This window comes from Marmota flaviventris, chromosome 2, assembly GCF_047511675.1.
Source record: "Marmota flaviventris isolate mMarFla1 chromosome 2, mMarFla1.hap1, whole genome shotgun sequence".
In the NCBI taxonomy this organism is placed as follows: Eukaryota; Metazoa; Chordata; class Mammalia; order Rodentia; family Sciuridae; genus Marmota; species Marmota flaviventris.
In genome coordinates, this window is record NC_092499.1 from 83,700,304 (window position 1) to 83,717,887 (window position 17,584).

At 36.2% G+C, this 17,584-nt stretch overlaps 1 protein-coding gene across 3 annotated transcripts in view; it reads left to right on the forward strand.

Annotated features, from left to right (window-relative positions):
- The window catches only part of Fmn1 (formin 1), a 370,333-nt gene that overhangs the window by 221,065 nt on the left and 131,684 nt on the right, over nucleotides 1–17,584 (forward strand). For all 3 annotated transcript variants that reach the window (XM_027926187.2, XM_027926188.2, XM_027926189.2), the window contains one exon: nucleotides 5,442–5,529. In XM_027926187.2, the coding sequence (XP_027781988.2) occupies nucleotides 5,442–5,529 (88 nt within the window). The remainder of the gene's footprint in view (nucleotides 1–5,441; nucleotides 5,530–17,584) is intronic.

A 17,584-nucleotide genomic window follows, 5' to 3' on the forward strand; every position in this document is an offset into this window, starting at 1 on the left:
ATTTCTGCCACAGAAATGAGAATTTTGAGAAACTAGTATGAGCAGTTATATGCAAAAAAAAATTAACCCAGAAGACAAGGATCAATTCCTAGAAACATACAGCCCACCAAGATCAATTCATGAAGAAACGCAAAATCTAAACAGAGTCATAACTAGTAAGAGGATTCAATCAAATATATTTTTTAAAAAATCTCCTGATAGAGAAAAGCCCAGAAGCATATGTTTTCAGTGAAGAAATCTATCAAACATTTAAAGAAGCAAAATTTTTTCTTCTAAAAATACTGAAAAAGATGGAACAGATTCATTGTATGAAGTCAACATTACCTGATACCACAGCCAAAGACACTATATAGAGTACTATAGACCATTATCCCTGATTAATATAGATGTAAACTTACCCAACAAAATACTAGCAAACCATGTTTAAGAGGATGTTAAAAGGATCAGACACTATGAGCAAGTGGGATTTATCCCTGGGATGCAAGGATGGTTCATCATTTGAACATCCATCAATGTATTACATCCCATTAACAGAACAAAAGATAAAAAAATCATAGGATCATCTAAATAGATTCAGAAAAAAACCCTTGACAGACTCAAACACACTTCATAATAAAAAAAATCACTCATCAAACTAGGAGTAGAAGAAAAATTATCTCAGCATAATAAAGCCCATGTATTAAAAACTCAAAGCTGACGTTGTACTCATTGCTGAAAACATTTTCACTGAGATCAAGAACAACATAAGGTTGCCCACTCTCACCACCTCTATTGAACATAATATTGGAAAACCTAGCTAATGCTGTTAGGCCAAAAAATTAAATAAAAGACAACCAAAGTGAAAAAGAAGAAATAAAATTATCTCTTTATACAGATGACATGATCATATGTGTAGAAATCTCTAAGGATAAAAAAAAAACCTGAGAACTAATAAATTTAGACTTGGCAATCTTCAAAATCAATGTATAAAAATTAGTTGTTTTTGTACACCAAAAAACAAACAACCCCCCAAAGAATATTCCATTTAAAATAGCATCAAGAAGAATAAAATACTTGGCAATAAACTTAAGAAGGTGAAAGACTCATACACTGAAAGCTACAAGACATTATTGCAAGAAATTGAGGGAGACACAAATAAATGGAAAGACAGTGTCTCATGTTATGGATTGGAAGGCTTTAATGTAGTCCAAACATCCAAATTCCTCAAGGGATCTACAGATTCAATGCACTTCCTCTCAAAATCCCAGTGGGAGTTGTTCAGAAATAGAGAAACAAACAAACAAACAAAAAAAACAAACCAAAGTCCTACAGTTCATCTGGAACCAAAGAATACTCCAAACAGCAGAAACAACCTCAAAAAAGAACAAACATGGATGCCTCATATTTCTTGACTAAAAAAATGTATTATAAAGCTAGAGTAATCAAAATAGTAATGACATTGCATAAAGGCAGACATTATAGACAAACAGAAAACAATAGAGAACCAAGAAATAAACCCATGCATGTGTGCTCACATGGTTTTTGACAAAAGTGCTAAAACAATGGGAAGAAGATAATTTGCAAAAGAATGAAAGACACAACATGCACAAAAATCAACTCAATAGATTAAAGACTTACACTAAAAACTCCTAGAAAAAAACATAAAGGAAAACCTTCACAAAATTGATCCTGAAAATTATTTCCTGGTACAACACCAAAAGCACAGGCAAGAAAAACCAAAAATAGACAAGTGGGACAACTTCAAATGAAGGAGGTGTGCAGCAGAGGAAACAATTAACAGAGTGAAAAGGCAGCCTACAAACTGGGAGGAAGTATTTGCAAGCTGTATATCTGATAAGGGATTAATGTCCAATTATGGGAAGGATTCCTAAAATTCCATTTAAAAACAATTAAAATGGGCTCAAGAAACCCCTGTGACCTAATTACAATCTTGTCATAAATTGAATTCCTGTGCCTGTCTCCTGGACATTGATGTGTATGCCATGGTTGTATCAATCACTGTCCTGGACACTTAAGCATACATCTAGTTAATTTCTCAAATTGAGTAGACATTTCTTCAAAGAATACATACAGATGGACATTAGGTATGTGAAAAGATGCCCAGCATCACTAATCATCAGGGGAAATGCATTTCAATGCCACAGTGAGATAGCTTCCCATACCTGTTAGCATGGTGCCTACAAAAAAATAAATAAATAAATAACCAGAAAATATAAAGTTTTGGTGAGGATATGGAGAAATTGGAGATCCTTGTGAATAGTCAATGGGAATATAAAATGGTGTTGCTGCTACTGGAAACAGTATGGAGTTTCCTTAATAATTTTTAAATGAAACTACCATATGATTCTCCAGTCCCTCTCCTGATTATTTTAAAGAACTGGAATCAGAATCTTAAAGACATTTGCATTTCCATGTTCATTGTAGCATTAAACACAGTAACAAGATTTGAAAAAAATAAAACTAAAGTGAAATGCCTATCAAGGGATAAATGGATAAAGAAAATATGGTGTATACATGCAATAAAATATTATCCAACCATGAAAAAAGGAAATCTGTCATTTACAACAATGAGAGTCAACCTTCAGTACATTATGCCAAGTGAAGATAATCTAGTCACAGATGGACAAATAATTCGTGGTGACATTATATGAGATAGTTATAGTAGTTCAACTTATAGAAATAGAAAATAGAATGGTGGTTGCCAAGGGCTGGTGGAAGGGAAAATTGGGAAGTTGCTCTTCAATAGATATAGTTTCAGTCTTGCAAGGTGAAAAAATTCCAGAGTTCTAATGAACATTTTGCTTATAGTTTGTAATACTGTATTCTATACTTCAAATTTTTAATAAAGTAAATTTCATGTTATGTATTTTTCACAGTAATAATCTTTAAAAAGTAAGCTTTCAGATCCACGAAAACAAGTAAAAATAAACAGGGTTTGGGATATAAATTCAATGTCCACTGTGTTCCAAATATTTGAGTTGGTTTTGAGAAGGACTCCAGAATTATTCTGCTATGAAAAGTGAGTAAATGGAAACATAAAAAGATATTTGCAAAGGTTCTGTCCGAAGTAGACAGAATTTGGTACATATATAGGAACAAAAATACAAAGGCTCTAATTCCACTGCCAACCTTACCCACCCTATTAGGAGGCAGTACCGAATTTAGGAAAAACTCTTTAAGGCATTACCCTACAAGTAACACCTTCCTAACACCTTTCACCCAAAGTCATGGGTAAAATTCAAAGGATGGCTTCCTGCAGTGACATCCTTTCCACAGTGCAGCCTGGTGGAATGATGAAGTGGGGATGGATTGACTTGGCTTTGCAAGCAAGAAATGACAGCAGAATCAGTATGCATTGGCTGGGTTCCTCAGGTGTCTCGCTTGTCACTTTTAGTAGAACAACTTGCATTTGAACATTGTCTTGCAGGCAGAATGTGTGGTTAATGGATTTTGGAGTCCTGACTGTATAGTCTGATTTTTCATTTGAAGAAACTTTGGTGACCTAAATGCAATCTTGACATAAGTTGAATTCCCGTGCCTGTCTTCTGGGCATTGATGTGTATGCCATGGTTGTATCAGTCACTGTCCTGGACACTTAAGTACATATCTAGTCAATTTCCCAAAGCCCATCTTCTTTTGAATTTGCTATCTTGGTAGTTTAGGCAATTAATTTATTTGTGTTTTGATAGACAATAGCAATTTCACCACAGTGAATTTCAAAATTTCCAAGCTACATGCTTCTTGAGGGCAGTGTCTTCTTAATCTGTCTCACTCACCTCTGCATCCCCAGAGTCCAAAATAGTCCCAGAAGCACAACATATACACAGCAAATATTTTTTAAATTAATGAATACATGGCTCATTATTTATAACCTATTTGGATTTTCTTAATTTTGTATTGGACTTTTAAAAATCAGTTGGCTTTAAATTTGGGTTCTCCAAGAAACAACATTTTTAAAGATATTTGATTATGCTTTGTTACTACTTCTTTTGTGTTTGCTTTTATGTGAAAAATTATAAAAATAATAATTATCTTCTTTATATCCTTCTTGAAACTCCTGAAATTCTATCTTCTCTAGAAATCTTTATCTAAGACTAATGTTGAAATGATTAAACAGAGCAACTGAAAAATCAGATTTTTCTTTTATCTTGATTAAAGTTTAGTATTTACTATATTTTATACCTAATAGTTATATAAAAATATCCATTCTAATTAGGAAAAGGGAAGACAAAGTGCTGGTAATAATTGAGAATAAATTGATAGGTAGGTAGAGAATTAGGCTATTAGATAATCTTGATTGTAACAAACTCTTGTTACCCTTGTTCAACCACTAAACAACTAGACTAACATACTAAAAAATATGTGGTAGATATTGCTATTGTTTAGTCCTGTCTTCGCTATATTTTGTAATTTTTAAACACCTAGTTGGGAAGGGAAATATAGCTGTTTAGTTTGTATTTTACCCAGAAAAGTACATTAAAAACACTTAGAAGATTTGGTGATGTTTTATGTATGTTTCCTATTGATTTTCTCAGCCCTGCTACATTAGGGAAAAGGTAATTTCCCCCCTTAGTGGTCGCTGTGTTATACATTAGTAGGAGCTGATTTGTCTTATTTGGCTTTGAAAAAACTACTAGACTTCTTTAGGGGCTATTCATAAATGTTGAAGTAATTGGCGATGAAGTACTTGCAGTTTTTAAAAAGATTGTAAAAGTTTTGAGAGACATATTATGATAAAAAATAATTTGAAACAATTTAAAATTAAAACTTCATGAATAAAATATTACAATTCTTTATGCTAATGATTGTACAATAGGAAGCAACCTAACTTCCTGAAATAGGGAAACTTTATTTACATAGTAAATATAGATCAGCAAATATGTTAGGCACTTTATATATGTCAAATCATTTAATATCTAAAATCAATGTATAAGCTAAATGCAGTAAGTATAAGCTCAGGATGAAGTTAGATTCCTCGAGGCCACATTGCTGATGGGAAGCTGTCACAAGATGGGAATATTCTTTCCACTAAGCTCTTCAGCAGACAGAATCACTGCAAAGACTGGAGACTTAGGCAGCAATGTGACAATATCCCATTGATAAGTGAAAAAGCTGGGTGTAGCATTGTACATCATGTTTCTGTTACAACTTAGTTAAAAAATATTTGAGTTAAAAGATCAGAGTAAAATATTCTGAAGATTTTTTTAGTGTTTGCATTGGGCTGGTTGAATTCTCCGCAGCATTTCCCCCTTTATTTTGTAAAACATCTGCAAATTCAGTTAAGCTGCTTTCCAATCAAGTATCATTTAGAGTAGTGTCTGTGGTCCGTTTAGCTCATCCTTCAGTGTATCTGAGTCTTACTGTCTCTTTGTGTGCTTCCTAAAAGATTTTTATAGTCATTTGAGCTTGTATTCTTTTTTTTTTTTCTTTTAAAATTCCAGATCATCAAGTTATTGGATGGAAAACGATCTCAAACCGTGGGAATCTTGATATCTAGTTTACATTTAGAAATGAAGGATATCCAGCAGGGTAAGTCTTTTCCATCATTTTTTTTTACAACTTTTAGATTTTTAAAACATTTATCATAGAATTTTGAACATATACAAAATTAAAATGTCATAATGAATTCATGAATCCAATGCCCAGCTACATATCCATCTCCTCACTTTTGTTTCTGTCTCCAGCACCCTCCCTACCACCAACTGGATTATTATGAGGCAAATCTCAGATATTTTATAATTCATCTGCTAAAAATATTTGTACTAGCCATAAAAGATAAGGACACTTTTTCAAACATAACTCTAGTGTCATATGATGCCTTTCAAAAGAAAAATAACAGTTTCTCAGTGTCCTCACATCTGTGGTTGTAGTTTCCCTGGTTGTTCCTATACTCGTTAATTTACCCATTCATTTACAGTTATTTTGGATGAGGATCCAAACAGATGTTCTGCATTGCCATTGATGTGTCTCTCAAGTTTCTTTTAATCTGAAGTTTTCTCCTCCCCATCTTCTTTTTGTGTTTTTTTTTTCCTTTGTAATTCATTCATTGAAGACAGAAGGTTACTTGTCCTGTAGATATTTCCTTTTTTTTTATTTTGCTGATTACATTACTGTGCAATTAAGTTTCTCTGTCCAATGTGTTTTCTGTATACTGCTAATTTGACCTAGAAGCTTAATCTGAGTGGTGGAAGAATACTTCATAGATGTTATTGTATATTCCATCAAGAAGTATATAATATTGTCTATGACACTAGTAGGCACTGGTGATCTTTGCTCAGATTGTTTCTTTAGAAGTCTGCAAAATAACAATGTACTAATTTAATCATTTCTTCCTCATTGGCTGAATACATCTGTAGAGAAATACTTTTATCAACCATGTGGTTACATCATTGTCTCTTAATCACTTTGTTGTTGGTGATGGTGTGGTTCTTTTTCCCTACTTGGTTATCTTTGGCTCAGTTTTAAATAAAAGACATTTATAAAAGAAAAAAAAATATTTTTGTGTACTTCTCTGGATTTCTAGAAAAGGGAATCAAAAGCCATCATACTTTTTAAAAATTTGTATCTTTCATTAGAACAATGTTCCCTTTTCTCAGTAATAAATTAAATGTAAATCTTAATTTTGGCATGTCACTTACAATGTTTTCTGAGTGGACTACAATCTTTAAGGTGGCTTCAGTAGAATTAAGCGTTGGTTTAACAGTGGGAGCACTCTGAAGCTACCCCACCCTTCGGTTTTTCTTGGTGTTGCTTGTTCCTTTTTACCCTGTGACTCAGCCACTCCTGAAGGCCTAAACCAAGAGGCTCTTGAGATCCTTTCACATGCTGCTTTTCCTTTTAAAGTAGCTTTCTCAGGGGCTTAAAATTTTGCTGTATTATAAAAGATTTTAAATTCCACAAAAGGCTGGAAATATGGATATCCAAAGTAAATGACAGTTACAAGTATTTGGATAAGTGAAACGTTTTTAACATTTATGTTCAACAGTAGAACTGAATATGTAAGTATGAATATTAAACCTTGGGAAACATTGTGGTAACTAGATTTCTTTGACTTTGGGGCACTAGGATTCTTCAGTGACTTTAGAAGGATCTAAAGTTAGGTCTTCTAGGAGAAGTATTCAGATCAGGAGAATGTGATGCTACGGCAAAGAAAAAAAGGGAAGAAAGGAAAAAAAATTCTGCAGGGGAGTTGGTAGTCTTGTGGTGGGAAAGTAACTCTCTGAGGCAGTCATTGCAATGAGAAGGGGATTCTGCAGGTGTGGTGGGAGAGTCTTGTTGTGAACAACATGTCTCGCCAGGTGTGCTTGGTTTCACCACCATGGCCTTTATGCAGTTCCTATTAGCCATGTCCTGCTTCAGGATGACAGATTGCCACATGAACAAGGGTCATTCTAGCCCCATGATACTGTAGTTCACTGCTCAGGATCATAAACCTTCCCATGGAATTCCAGCCTCATTGGCTCAATATTCATTGTAAGTTGAGTAAAAATTATTTCACCCAGACCTTTCCAAGATTCTACTTTGGGCAAGAACATGCCTTTGTGAAGCAAAAACCAACTCTTATTTCAGCATTGGAGATGCAAACTGGCATCACATAAATCTAAGTAGTGTGAGCATGATTTTAGCTCTTCCATCTGCCTCAGGCACCTATGTATCCACTGCAGAGTTGGCTCCTAAGTTCTAAAAAATAATCTCCATTCCATTTTTTCCTTTAGCAATGTATTCCAGATGAACCCTTGACTGACACTGGCACGTGGAGGTCACTAAGAGTCAGGGCTTTGTCAGTTATATTTCATTCTGAATCCATGTCTGGTCATAAATGGAATGTGCTTGGCCTTGTGTTGTCATTCTGTCGAAAGGACTCCCTGTGCTGAGGTTGGCCTGAAACATTTACTTTTATGTGAGGGGAGATGTGATTGGAGGCGGCCAGCTGGCAGCCAGGCAGTCTCACAGTGTATCAGCCTTGGTGAAATGACCATACTTCAGAAGCCTCTGGTTTATTCCTAAGCCTTCTGGTCATATATTCATCTTTGTCAGGGCACAAAGACCAGAGGCATTAACTCACATTTTCCAAACTTACAAGAAGCTGATATATAAACCAGAACCCTAGTTTGTTCACTTAGGGAGGAGAATATTTCTTTGTTATGAATAAAGTATCTTATCTGCTCAATGTTTTCTCCATCACTTGTCTCTGTGTGGCATTGTATCTCTTCCTGATGTTTTCCCCACGAAAATGCAGTCTCCTTCACCCTATCCCTATCATGTGCATAGCACACAGTGAGTGTGTTTTGAATGGATGAGCAGAGGGATCAATGAGAAGAGACAGGAAGGTATGAGTAGAAAGGAACAGTTCTGATTCTTGGAAATGCCTGATTCTTATAAAAAATATTATTCTGTTTGTAGGAACAGAAGTACCTACGGGTATCCTGAAGAGCTTCAAGCATTCCAGTTTTCTAAATAACAATTTTGACATTTCAATCTTGTCTTGCTGGGATTACAGCTTTGTCATCTTGATAAGAGTTTTAAGTATTTCAGTACAAAGGTACCTCCCACAAATAGATGAGATCGATAATCTGGCTTTTACTGGTCTAGGTCTTTTTTTTTCCTTCCACTTTTTTTATGGGCACATTATAAGTTGTACATAACAATGGTATTTGTTGTTACATATCATATATGCACATAATTAAACAACTTAATTTAGCCGATATCACTGCCCAGCAATTTCCCCTTCTCTCCCCACCTCCCGTCCCTTGACCTCTTTCCTCTACTGATCTCCTTTTGATTTTCATGAGATCTCCCCCTCTTTCTTTTCCTTTTTCTTCTCTAGGTTCTGCATATGAGAGAAACATACAACCCTTGACCTTCTGAGTTTGACTTATTTTGCTTAACATAATGGTCTCTAGTTTTATTCATTTTCCTGAAAACTGGACCAGTTCTTAAAGAGCAACCTGATTTTTCTTATTGGTATGGTGAGCACTACTCTATGTGGTCCACTAGGGCGGTCTGTCTACAGTGTACATTCAGGAAGTGAAATTTTGCAATTCTATGTTCAAGCTCTTGTGGTTAATAAATAACAACCAGTTTTTGTACCTTGATGTTATGTTTATTTGCTTTCTAGGAAGTTCTCTGATTAAGTATTGCTTACAACTAATTGGTCTAATGCATCATGTATTAAAGCCATATATTCAAATGTTTGTTAAATTTAATTTGATTATTTTAATAGACTAAGCCTTAGTCTATATAGAATCAGAACGTCACATATTCCATTCTGGTGCATTTGGGTAAAACTAACTGCCTGTCTTTAACATGTATTAAATGCCAGCTCTTATCAGGCACCATGATTTCAACAACATTTAAAATTTTAAGTATAACATTTTGGAAAGCTCACACGATTGTGGGAGGGGATGTACAAGCAGCCAAGACTGCAGTAGAGTGGGCTATGAAATAACAGAAATATCTTTACTCTTCACGTACAACTTTAGATGAGTCTTAGAGGATGAGTTCTTACACACAGAGACAGAGCTCTTCGCCTAGAGGAAAGAACAGGAAATAAGACTTGCAAAAGGGGACACAACTTACATGTACAGAATGCATAAGAATGTGGTTTGTTTCAGGGGTAAGGCTGGAAACACAAGCAGCATCCAAAACAGGAAGGGCCCAGAATGTCATCACATGAAGTCTGGACCTTTTGCATCAGTGCCAGAGATAAGATCTTTTAGGGGAACAGTGCTGACTGATTGTGAGTGCAGTAGTGTCTCTGAGACCGACCTTGAAGGCCCTATGTGCTCTGTATCTCTAACTTCCTTCCCTTTGCTCCTCTAGCCTTCCTGCTCACTGCACTTCTAGCTAGCCACAGTGATCATCTTTGATTCCTTGAAAAGGGCAAGTTCTTCCCTCCTTTTGTATCTTTGAATGCATAGTACATTGTCTCTATCTGGAATGCTCTATACAGCTAGCTTTTTCTTTAATGTAGGTTTCAGCTTAAATGGCACCTCAAAAAGGCCTTCTCACATCCTTGCTTCCTAATAGAACTCATCCTAAGTTAATTATCTCACTTTCTCCCTACTTAATGTTGTATTCAAGTATCTGCTTATGTTCTTATTTACATCAACTACCAGAACATTAGCTCCGAGATGGAGACTGCTTTTTGATATGTCCCCAGCACCTTGCACTTGATTCCAGCATACAGGTGCTGATCTAAGTGCCTGTTGGATGAATAAACAAAAATGAAATTAAAGGAGGATAAGTCTGCTAGAAAGAGTTTGCAACTGTTCAGATGATAAGTGATAAAGGCCAGAACTAAGACTGCATCTATAGAAATGTACTGCAGAGAGTGATGAAGAAGAAATTCAGCCGGCACCCTTAGATTTTGGATTCAGCAAGAGTGTGCATAATGATACAAAACTTGAAAAGTAGAAATGTAGAACAAAAGCAGTTTAATGAATAGAACTAGAGATCATTATGTTAATGGCAGTAGGTGGATAAGGCTAGGTGAGACATAAAATAAACCTCAAAGAGGAACCTCTACCTGGTTCTCTCTACCCAAAGAGATGTTTGACATCTTTCAGAACAAAGCCAAATCCTCATATACTGCCTGAAATCTAAAACTCTGAATCACCAAAGGAAAGCCTTGGTTGTTGGAGAGAATGGTTCCAGGAGGCTGACCATCCTGCCCACAGAGCCTGGACAGATTCCGAATAAGTGACTGCTGGTGTTCCATCTGCTAGATGGGATGACTTATATTTAAAAGCATTTGGCATCTGTGGACACAGCAACTGCCTATCATGATTGAAAATGAGTGTTTTCATTCCACATTAGTGATTTCCTCTAATTCTGTCCCAGGGGATATGGAAAATTGCTGTTGACTATTCTTGATATAAACCTCCATATGCATTGCCACACACTAGGTGCCAGAAACCTCCTGGCATTCGTCTGGAATTTCCCGTACACTCAGAATTCATATTTATAATATTTAATCTAACATCAAAATAAAACATTTTTCACTTTAGTTTCTACCAGTCCAGAGTCTCAGCCTGATCATTCAGCTGCATCATAACCTATCTTTCTGTTGAGGAATCTCAGTACAAGAAAGGGATACTGATTGGTTATTTTATGCTCAAGAGACCAAAACCCAGATCTGAGAATGCCCTCTGGACCTTATCTGTTTTGGCCTTAATAATATCTAAAATCTTATGTCCAGATTTATGGGAGCTGTCTAAAACATAATAGATTTGGTCAGACATCTGAAATTGACCACAATTTATTTAGGACTTTCCTGAGGAAAATCTCACTCTAGCCTAGAGAAGTCACTACTCAAAAGGCATTTCACTTCCAAAATTTTTTATAGTGTACCCTACCAGTAAAAAGTTTTAGAGCATGGTTTTCCAAGATATGTTTTTTAAAATGTGTATGTTACATAAATGCATTACAAAATTTACATGCTCATTTTAAAACAGGGAAATCTGAATTAAAATGAGATCAATAATACTTTTAAATGCCTTGCTAATTTTGATGGTTTCAGGTTCTCATTAACCTAACACAATTAGGACAAGGCTCATTGTTGACAATAGTGAATCTAAACCCACATTTTAGATAGTCTTCTTGATAATTTTTTTAATTAATGTTCACAGAGCTCAACTTCTTAGCAGATCTACTGTGACCATCCTTACTTTTACTCTGTTCTGTGTCTGACAAAGAGCTTGTGCTCACCATCATCTACTCTATCATTTTCTTATTTTGATAGATATAAGTCTATAGTTGTTTTTTTTTTTTTTCAGGAATCTTGACTTCAGCTTATTTATTTTGTGAAATTCGGCTGAAAGCAGAGTTTAGAATCAAAAAACTTACTTTAATTTCCCCCTCAAGTCTCATAGTATGTCAAAAACAAAGAAAGAGTGGATGTCATACATGAAGGAGGTTACTGTCTAAGTGACATCATCATGTCACTCAGTGAATGGGCCAGTGTCAATTAACTCATTAAATATATGTTAAAATTTTTTAATAAAATAAACATAAATAGTAGCTCTATCATTTCCTTTTTCTTCCCCACTTTTTCTTCCTCTCTAAAACACCTGAGCAGCAGGACTTCACCCACCTCTTTCTAAACCATTATACATTCTTTAACTTGCAGAGCTGAGACCAACAAGCAGAGGGTGGCATTTCTTTGTACTTTACCTTCAGGCATCTGGCTGAGACCATCCAATCTGCCTGGAATGTAATTTCAGCTTAAAAGAACCAGAACTAATGGAAGAACAGAAGCCGCTTAACCCGAACGTTTCTCATTCCACTGGCCTTCAGAGAACAGAGGGGATAAGGGAGAGGAAGTTTTGTGAATTCTGTGCTCTGTGCACTTCTTTAAGGTTTGAACCATGAGCAATTTTAATTGTACCTCTAAAGTGGCTCCTTGGCCACCTTCAGGTATATTACATGCCTAGACTTAAGCGAGAATTAGGATTTTTGCTCTGTGAGATTGAGTGATTTTGAGAATTTGGAATAGATTAGCTAAATGCTCCTTGTTTATAGGAGTTTTATGAGGTAAGTGTCATTTTTTTCCACCTCTGAACATCTCCCTTTTTATCTTTTTACATTCACCTTTCATTCCATGGATACCTGAATTAAGGTCTCTACTTAGTCATATAACAGTGTAGTTAAGGTTAGAAACTATGTTCCCTTGATATTTTTTATCCTCTGTGTTTCTGGAAGCAACTTTTGTTTGTGCTCTTTCATTTTTCTGTATGAGCTTTTGCTTCCCTGGGTTTTGTCATGGTTGTAATAGCTAATAGCAATTAATTATTAATCCTTCTAATGTGGTGGACAGAGGTTCCTTTGAGCTGCTTCCTAACTGGTCCCTCAAGCATTTCATTTGGATACTGGCATCCAGCAAAAGTTCTTGCACATCTTTGTCTGCATAGGTGAGCCTGGCACCTATCACAGGTAGGTCATAGTGCCAGTTGGGGGAAATCAAGGCATACTGAAGAGAGGTTCTGGGGGATTTGGGACTACTATAAAGAGCTGTGGTCTCAGAGCACTTCTGGGAGCAAGTCCTGTCCGCTGGCCTCTTTGCATCTCTCTCTACCTGCCCGGCCTTTCATGTTTTGTACTTTTATCTTGGATTTGGTCTTCCTTCTGAGTGATGGGCTCATTATTGGGTATTGAGACTGTGGAAAGATGTTCCAGATCCCTTTCTCTTCAACTTTCAGATTTGTATCATTGCCTCCTTTCATGAACCCCATGTTTTCTTTCTTTTTCCTTGGTAGAGGTTGGGACAATAAGTTTGTTAGAGTTTTGGGGGATAGGTTATGCAGGATTTTAAAAAACTGTCTTGTGTTACTTACCTCATTCTGTTTTCTTTTCCTTAGCAATTGAGCTTTTTATTGAGGCCTTAAAAACTGACTGTAATTTGGATAAAACATTTAAGTTTTACATTGGCTAATTGGAAGTGAACATTGTCAACAAATAATTTTCATTAGTAGAGTCAAATAATCCTATCAGCCTTTGCTTTGTTGGGCTGGAAATAGATTGAATCCATGTACAAGAATTATTACACACTAGTTTGTGCAAGGCAATGGTGTCAGCTACCTAAGGGAATACAAAAAAGAAGAAATGGGTTGTATCAGAATTATTCTTAAAATCAATATTGGCCAAAACCTGATGAACCAACCCAATCCTGTGAGATCTTCCACATGTCAGATGACCAGATTTCTCTTGGCTAATTTAAACAGGCTAAGATGTGCATCTTCTCTACCCTGGTCTCCCTCCTTTGCCACCTAAAGGTGGCTTTTTCCCTCTAAAAGAATAATGTCCTAAGTGACTTTGCTTGTTTTTTTTAATAATTAGAATTATTTTTTAATAATTAAAAGCAAGCACATTTTTTGTTTATCTGAACGTGGTACACTTGGAGATAGAAAAGTGTTCAGAGTTAAAAAATGGCTGGAGGGCTAAAAGAATTCCTGTTGCTCTTCCCACTTACCCTTGTGAAAAGCCAGCTCTGAGCTGGAGAGGGAATTTACCTATTGTGTGAGACCCTGACCCTGCGCATGTGCCTAAAGCAGGCACATAGTTTTTATGTGTGCCTGTTAGTTTGAATTTGTGATACTGATCTGCTTTTTGTCCCTGCTGACGGTTATTATATCTTAATGGGCGAAACACTACTCTAATGATCCTTGTGTATATAATTCTTGTAGTACAGAGCAGGCACCAGAGGACCACATAAAAATGTTTGCCTCAATTTCCCTGCAAAAAAGAAGCCCAGAAACCAGACTTGACCAAGTAACAGATTTTTAAAGGTAAAGGACCCCAATAAAATTACCAGCTTTTCACAGCGTGTGTCTACTTCCTTTCGACATATTGTGAGGTGTAGGTGAAATATTCTAACTGAACTGACAGTGTGAGCGGGGACAACTAAGGAGGGAGGGAGATAAAAGTAAAACCCACCAGGAATGATTGATATTGCAGTGGCAATGAGTTGTTGGGGTCTCCCTTTTGTGGATTTGACACTTCACCTTTCTGACACCATCTGCAGAAGTGTAGGAATAATGAGCCCTGTACTATGGAGCAAAAGCTAGGATTACTTTGAATTACTGTATCAAGGCTTTTAGGGCTTGCTTTAGAATTGTGTGGGTGTATATTTGTAGATTCTGTTTTTGGAATGAAAGATATGAATTGTGTGCTGTGTGTAAAATAGACAAGAGTGTATTTTTATAATATAAAATAGAGAGAGCCAGCTGATCATTTGCAACTCTAAAAATATTTTAATCAAAGATTTCTTTCCACATTGTGATGATAATTAATTGGTTTATGTAATGGCTTATAAGTTTTATGGTAAGAACTTTAAAGAATGACTTAAATCAGAGAGCATTTATTGTTTCTCACATACATTCTCACAGTATTTTAGGATAGAATTGTCAGGTATGGATACTGGCCCCTTAGGGATCTAAAACTACATTCGATGAAAAGGAACTGCAATTATGTACATGTAAGACAATTCTCCCAGGAGTCTTAGGACTTATGAGTTTTTATTTTTTAGATCTATGCCATTATTTTAACCTTCCTTGGATACTGTGTAAGATAGAAACAGTTTCATTTCCTTGAGCTTCTGGGCTCAACCAGGTGATCAATCACTTGATATTGCTGCTTCCACCTTTGAATTTTATTGTACTTTTTAAATTTTATTTTTAAGATCTGTATATGGAAGAGAAGAGTCCTCAACGAAAACTTGGCCTTAATCCTAAATTAATCCCTTTGCTACTCTTTCCTTTACCAATTCCCTTTCCTATATTGCCTCCTTCCTCCCCAGACCCTGGGAGGAAGAACACTCACATCTGCTCTTGTGTTCTTCCACCTGCTTCTGTGGGTGAGGCACAGAGCTCTTCCCCTGATTTGAGCCTGAAAGCCCCTGAGCCATTTAGTGATATTCCTATAGAGTATTCCACAGTGTATCTCCTTTGCCTTGCCCTTCTGTCATCACTATTCAGGTTTTTGCTAGCTCTTGACCACAGCAATAGGTTCCAAGCGGATCTTCCCAAAAATCTGATTTTCCCTGAATAATATAACTGTTTAATGCACTTCCCAGCTCAAAAGTGCTCAAAAACTCTCTGAGGTATATCAAGTGCATTACAGACTCTTCATCATGGCTTTCAAAATTCTACAATTTCTTGTCTCAAACTATGTTTGGAGGCTATCTCCCTAGTCCTTTTAATTTATTCTCTTGAGGCCAAAATTCCTGCCATTGCCAGAAGGTTCCATCAACCTGTTTGTATCTTCTTTCACATGGAATGTATTACAGTCTTCCAGTGATGTTGATGGGCACTTACTGTAAATTTACAAATTGTCACTGCTTGAATGAGTGTGCCTGAATTAATGATGATTAGCAATGGGTGTTTCAAGTGACTGCCTGAGGGAATCTACCAATTTACTCTTAACCTTTTCCCCCAAGCTGATATTGCTATTTACAAAATTTTTTGAAGGTTAGAATGATGGGAAAGATATTTTCCTTGATTCATTCTTTAATAAAGAGAAAATTTTTTTATTAAACTAAAATATTTTTGTTATACTATATTCAGACAACCCGGGTATCCACACTGAATGTGTGAGTGGAGAATATGACTATGCAACTCTACTGACTAAGCCTAAAGTTTTGAACAGGAACACATCGAGAAGGAATAAACATCCTTAATTCAAATAAAAACCTCGCCCCATAATATAATACTTTCATCTGTTAAAATCTTATCTACCTGCAGAAAGTCTCTGTGTTCTTTTTCTGTAAGACCTCATGTCCTCTTTGTCAAGAAACTGTTTCTCACATCCACCTGAAAGACTCATCCTTTGGGGATCTTGGGGTACACGTCACACCCACCCATGTTTATTTTGTATCTATTGCACTTCAGTGGAAGTTGGAGTCACCCAGGTACTACGGTGGGATCTGTAGTCATCCAGGTGCATGAGGTAGCTTTCTCTGACTATAAGCTCTCACCATCTGGTTGAGGAAGGAGACTGTTACTGTGATACTGATTCTTAAAATCACTGTCTTCACCCTGTGTAAAATACGGGTGAGCTGCCATGGCAGAGGAAAAGATGGAGGAGTTAATGGTCTGAAGGTCAAGGGGTGTCCTTCCAGGGCAGCAAACCTTTGACCTCTGGGCCCCGGAAGATGAGGTGTGGAAAGGGAGAAAGGCAGGGCATGTTCAGGAATGGGGAGTTACACAATGTGGCTGGGGCCTAAGGAGCGTGGAAATAGTAGAAGAGGAGATTGGAAATGCAGTTTGGGGTCAGGCCAAGGAGTTTGAACTTCACCAAGTATTTAAAGGAGTGACATCTAGGGTGTTTTAAACATCAAAATAAAACTTCAAATCTCATGTTTTAAAAAGTTAATTCTAGTGATACAATGAAAGATGGATTGGTAGGAAAGATGGATTCAAGATAAAAATTAGGTTAACTTTTTCAGATCCAGAAGTATCTTATATTTCCTTTAAGACCTGTGATACATCTGGGTTTTATAATTTAGAGATATTTGTACCTATTCCTGTCCTATTAATAAATTGGGTCTTGTCTAAAGTTGGGTCTTGTCTGGGGTCTTAAAAGACCAAGAGGGTTTTGTAGCAACTTCTATTTGAAACATCCAAGAATTATGGGAAGTTAGATTTTATATTATAAATATATAAATACTAGTAGTTGTAGTTTTTTTGTCTAAATCTTTCCAGATGATAAAGGAGATAAGGCATTTACTAACATTAAAACACATTAACAATGTGTATATTTGAAATCATAATAGTCACTCATGCCTTGCTCTATGTGCTATGCCAAGCATATATATGAGGTCACTTTGTGTTTTCAGTAAGTTTACTGTATGCATTTTACAAATATGCTGAAGTCCAGACAATTTAACATGACATGTCAGGAACAGCATCATGTAGTAAATTTTTCTCTGTTCATGAGTCTGGTTTTTGGTTGTTTTTTTTTTTTTTTTTTTATTGTTTTTTTTTTTTTTTTTTGCATTGCTAGTTATCAAACCCAGGGCCTCATGTGTGCTGAGCAAGCCCTCTACCTCTGAGCTACATCCCCAGCCTGAGTCATCTCGGTCTTTCTT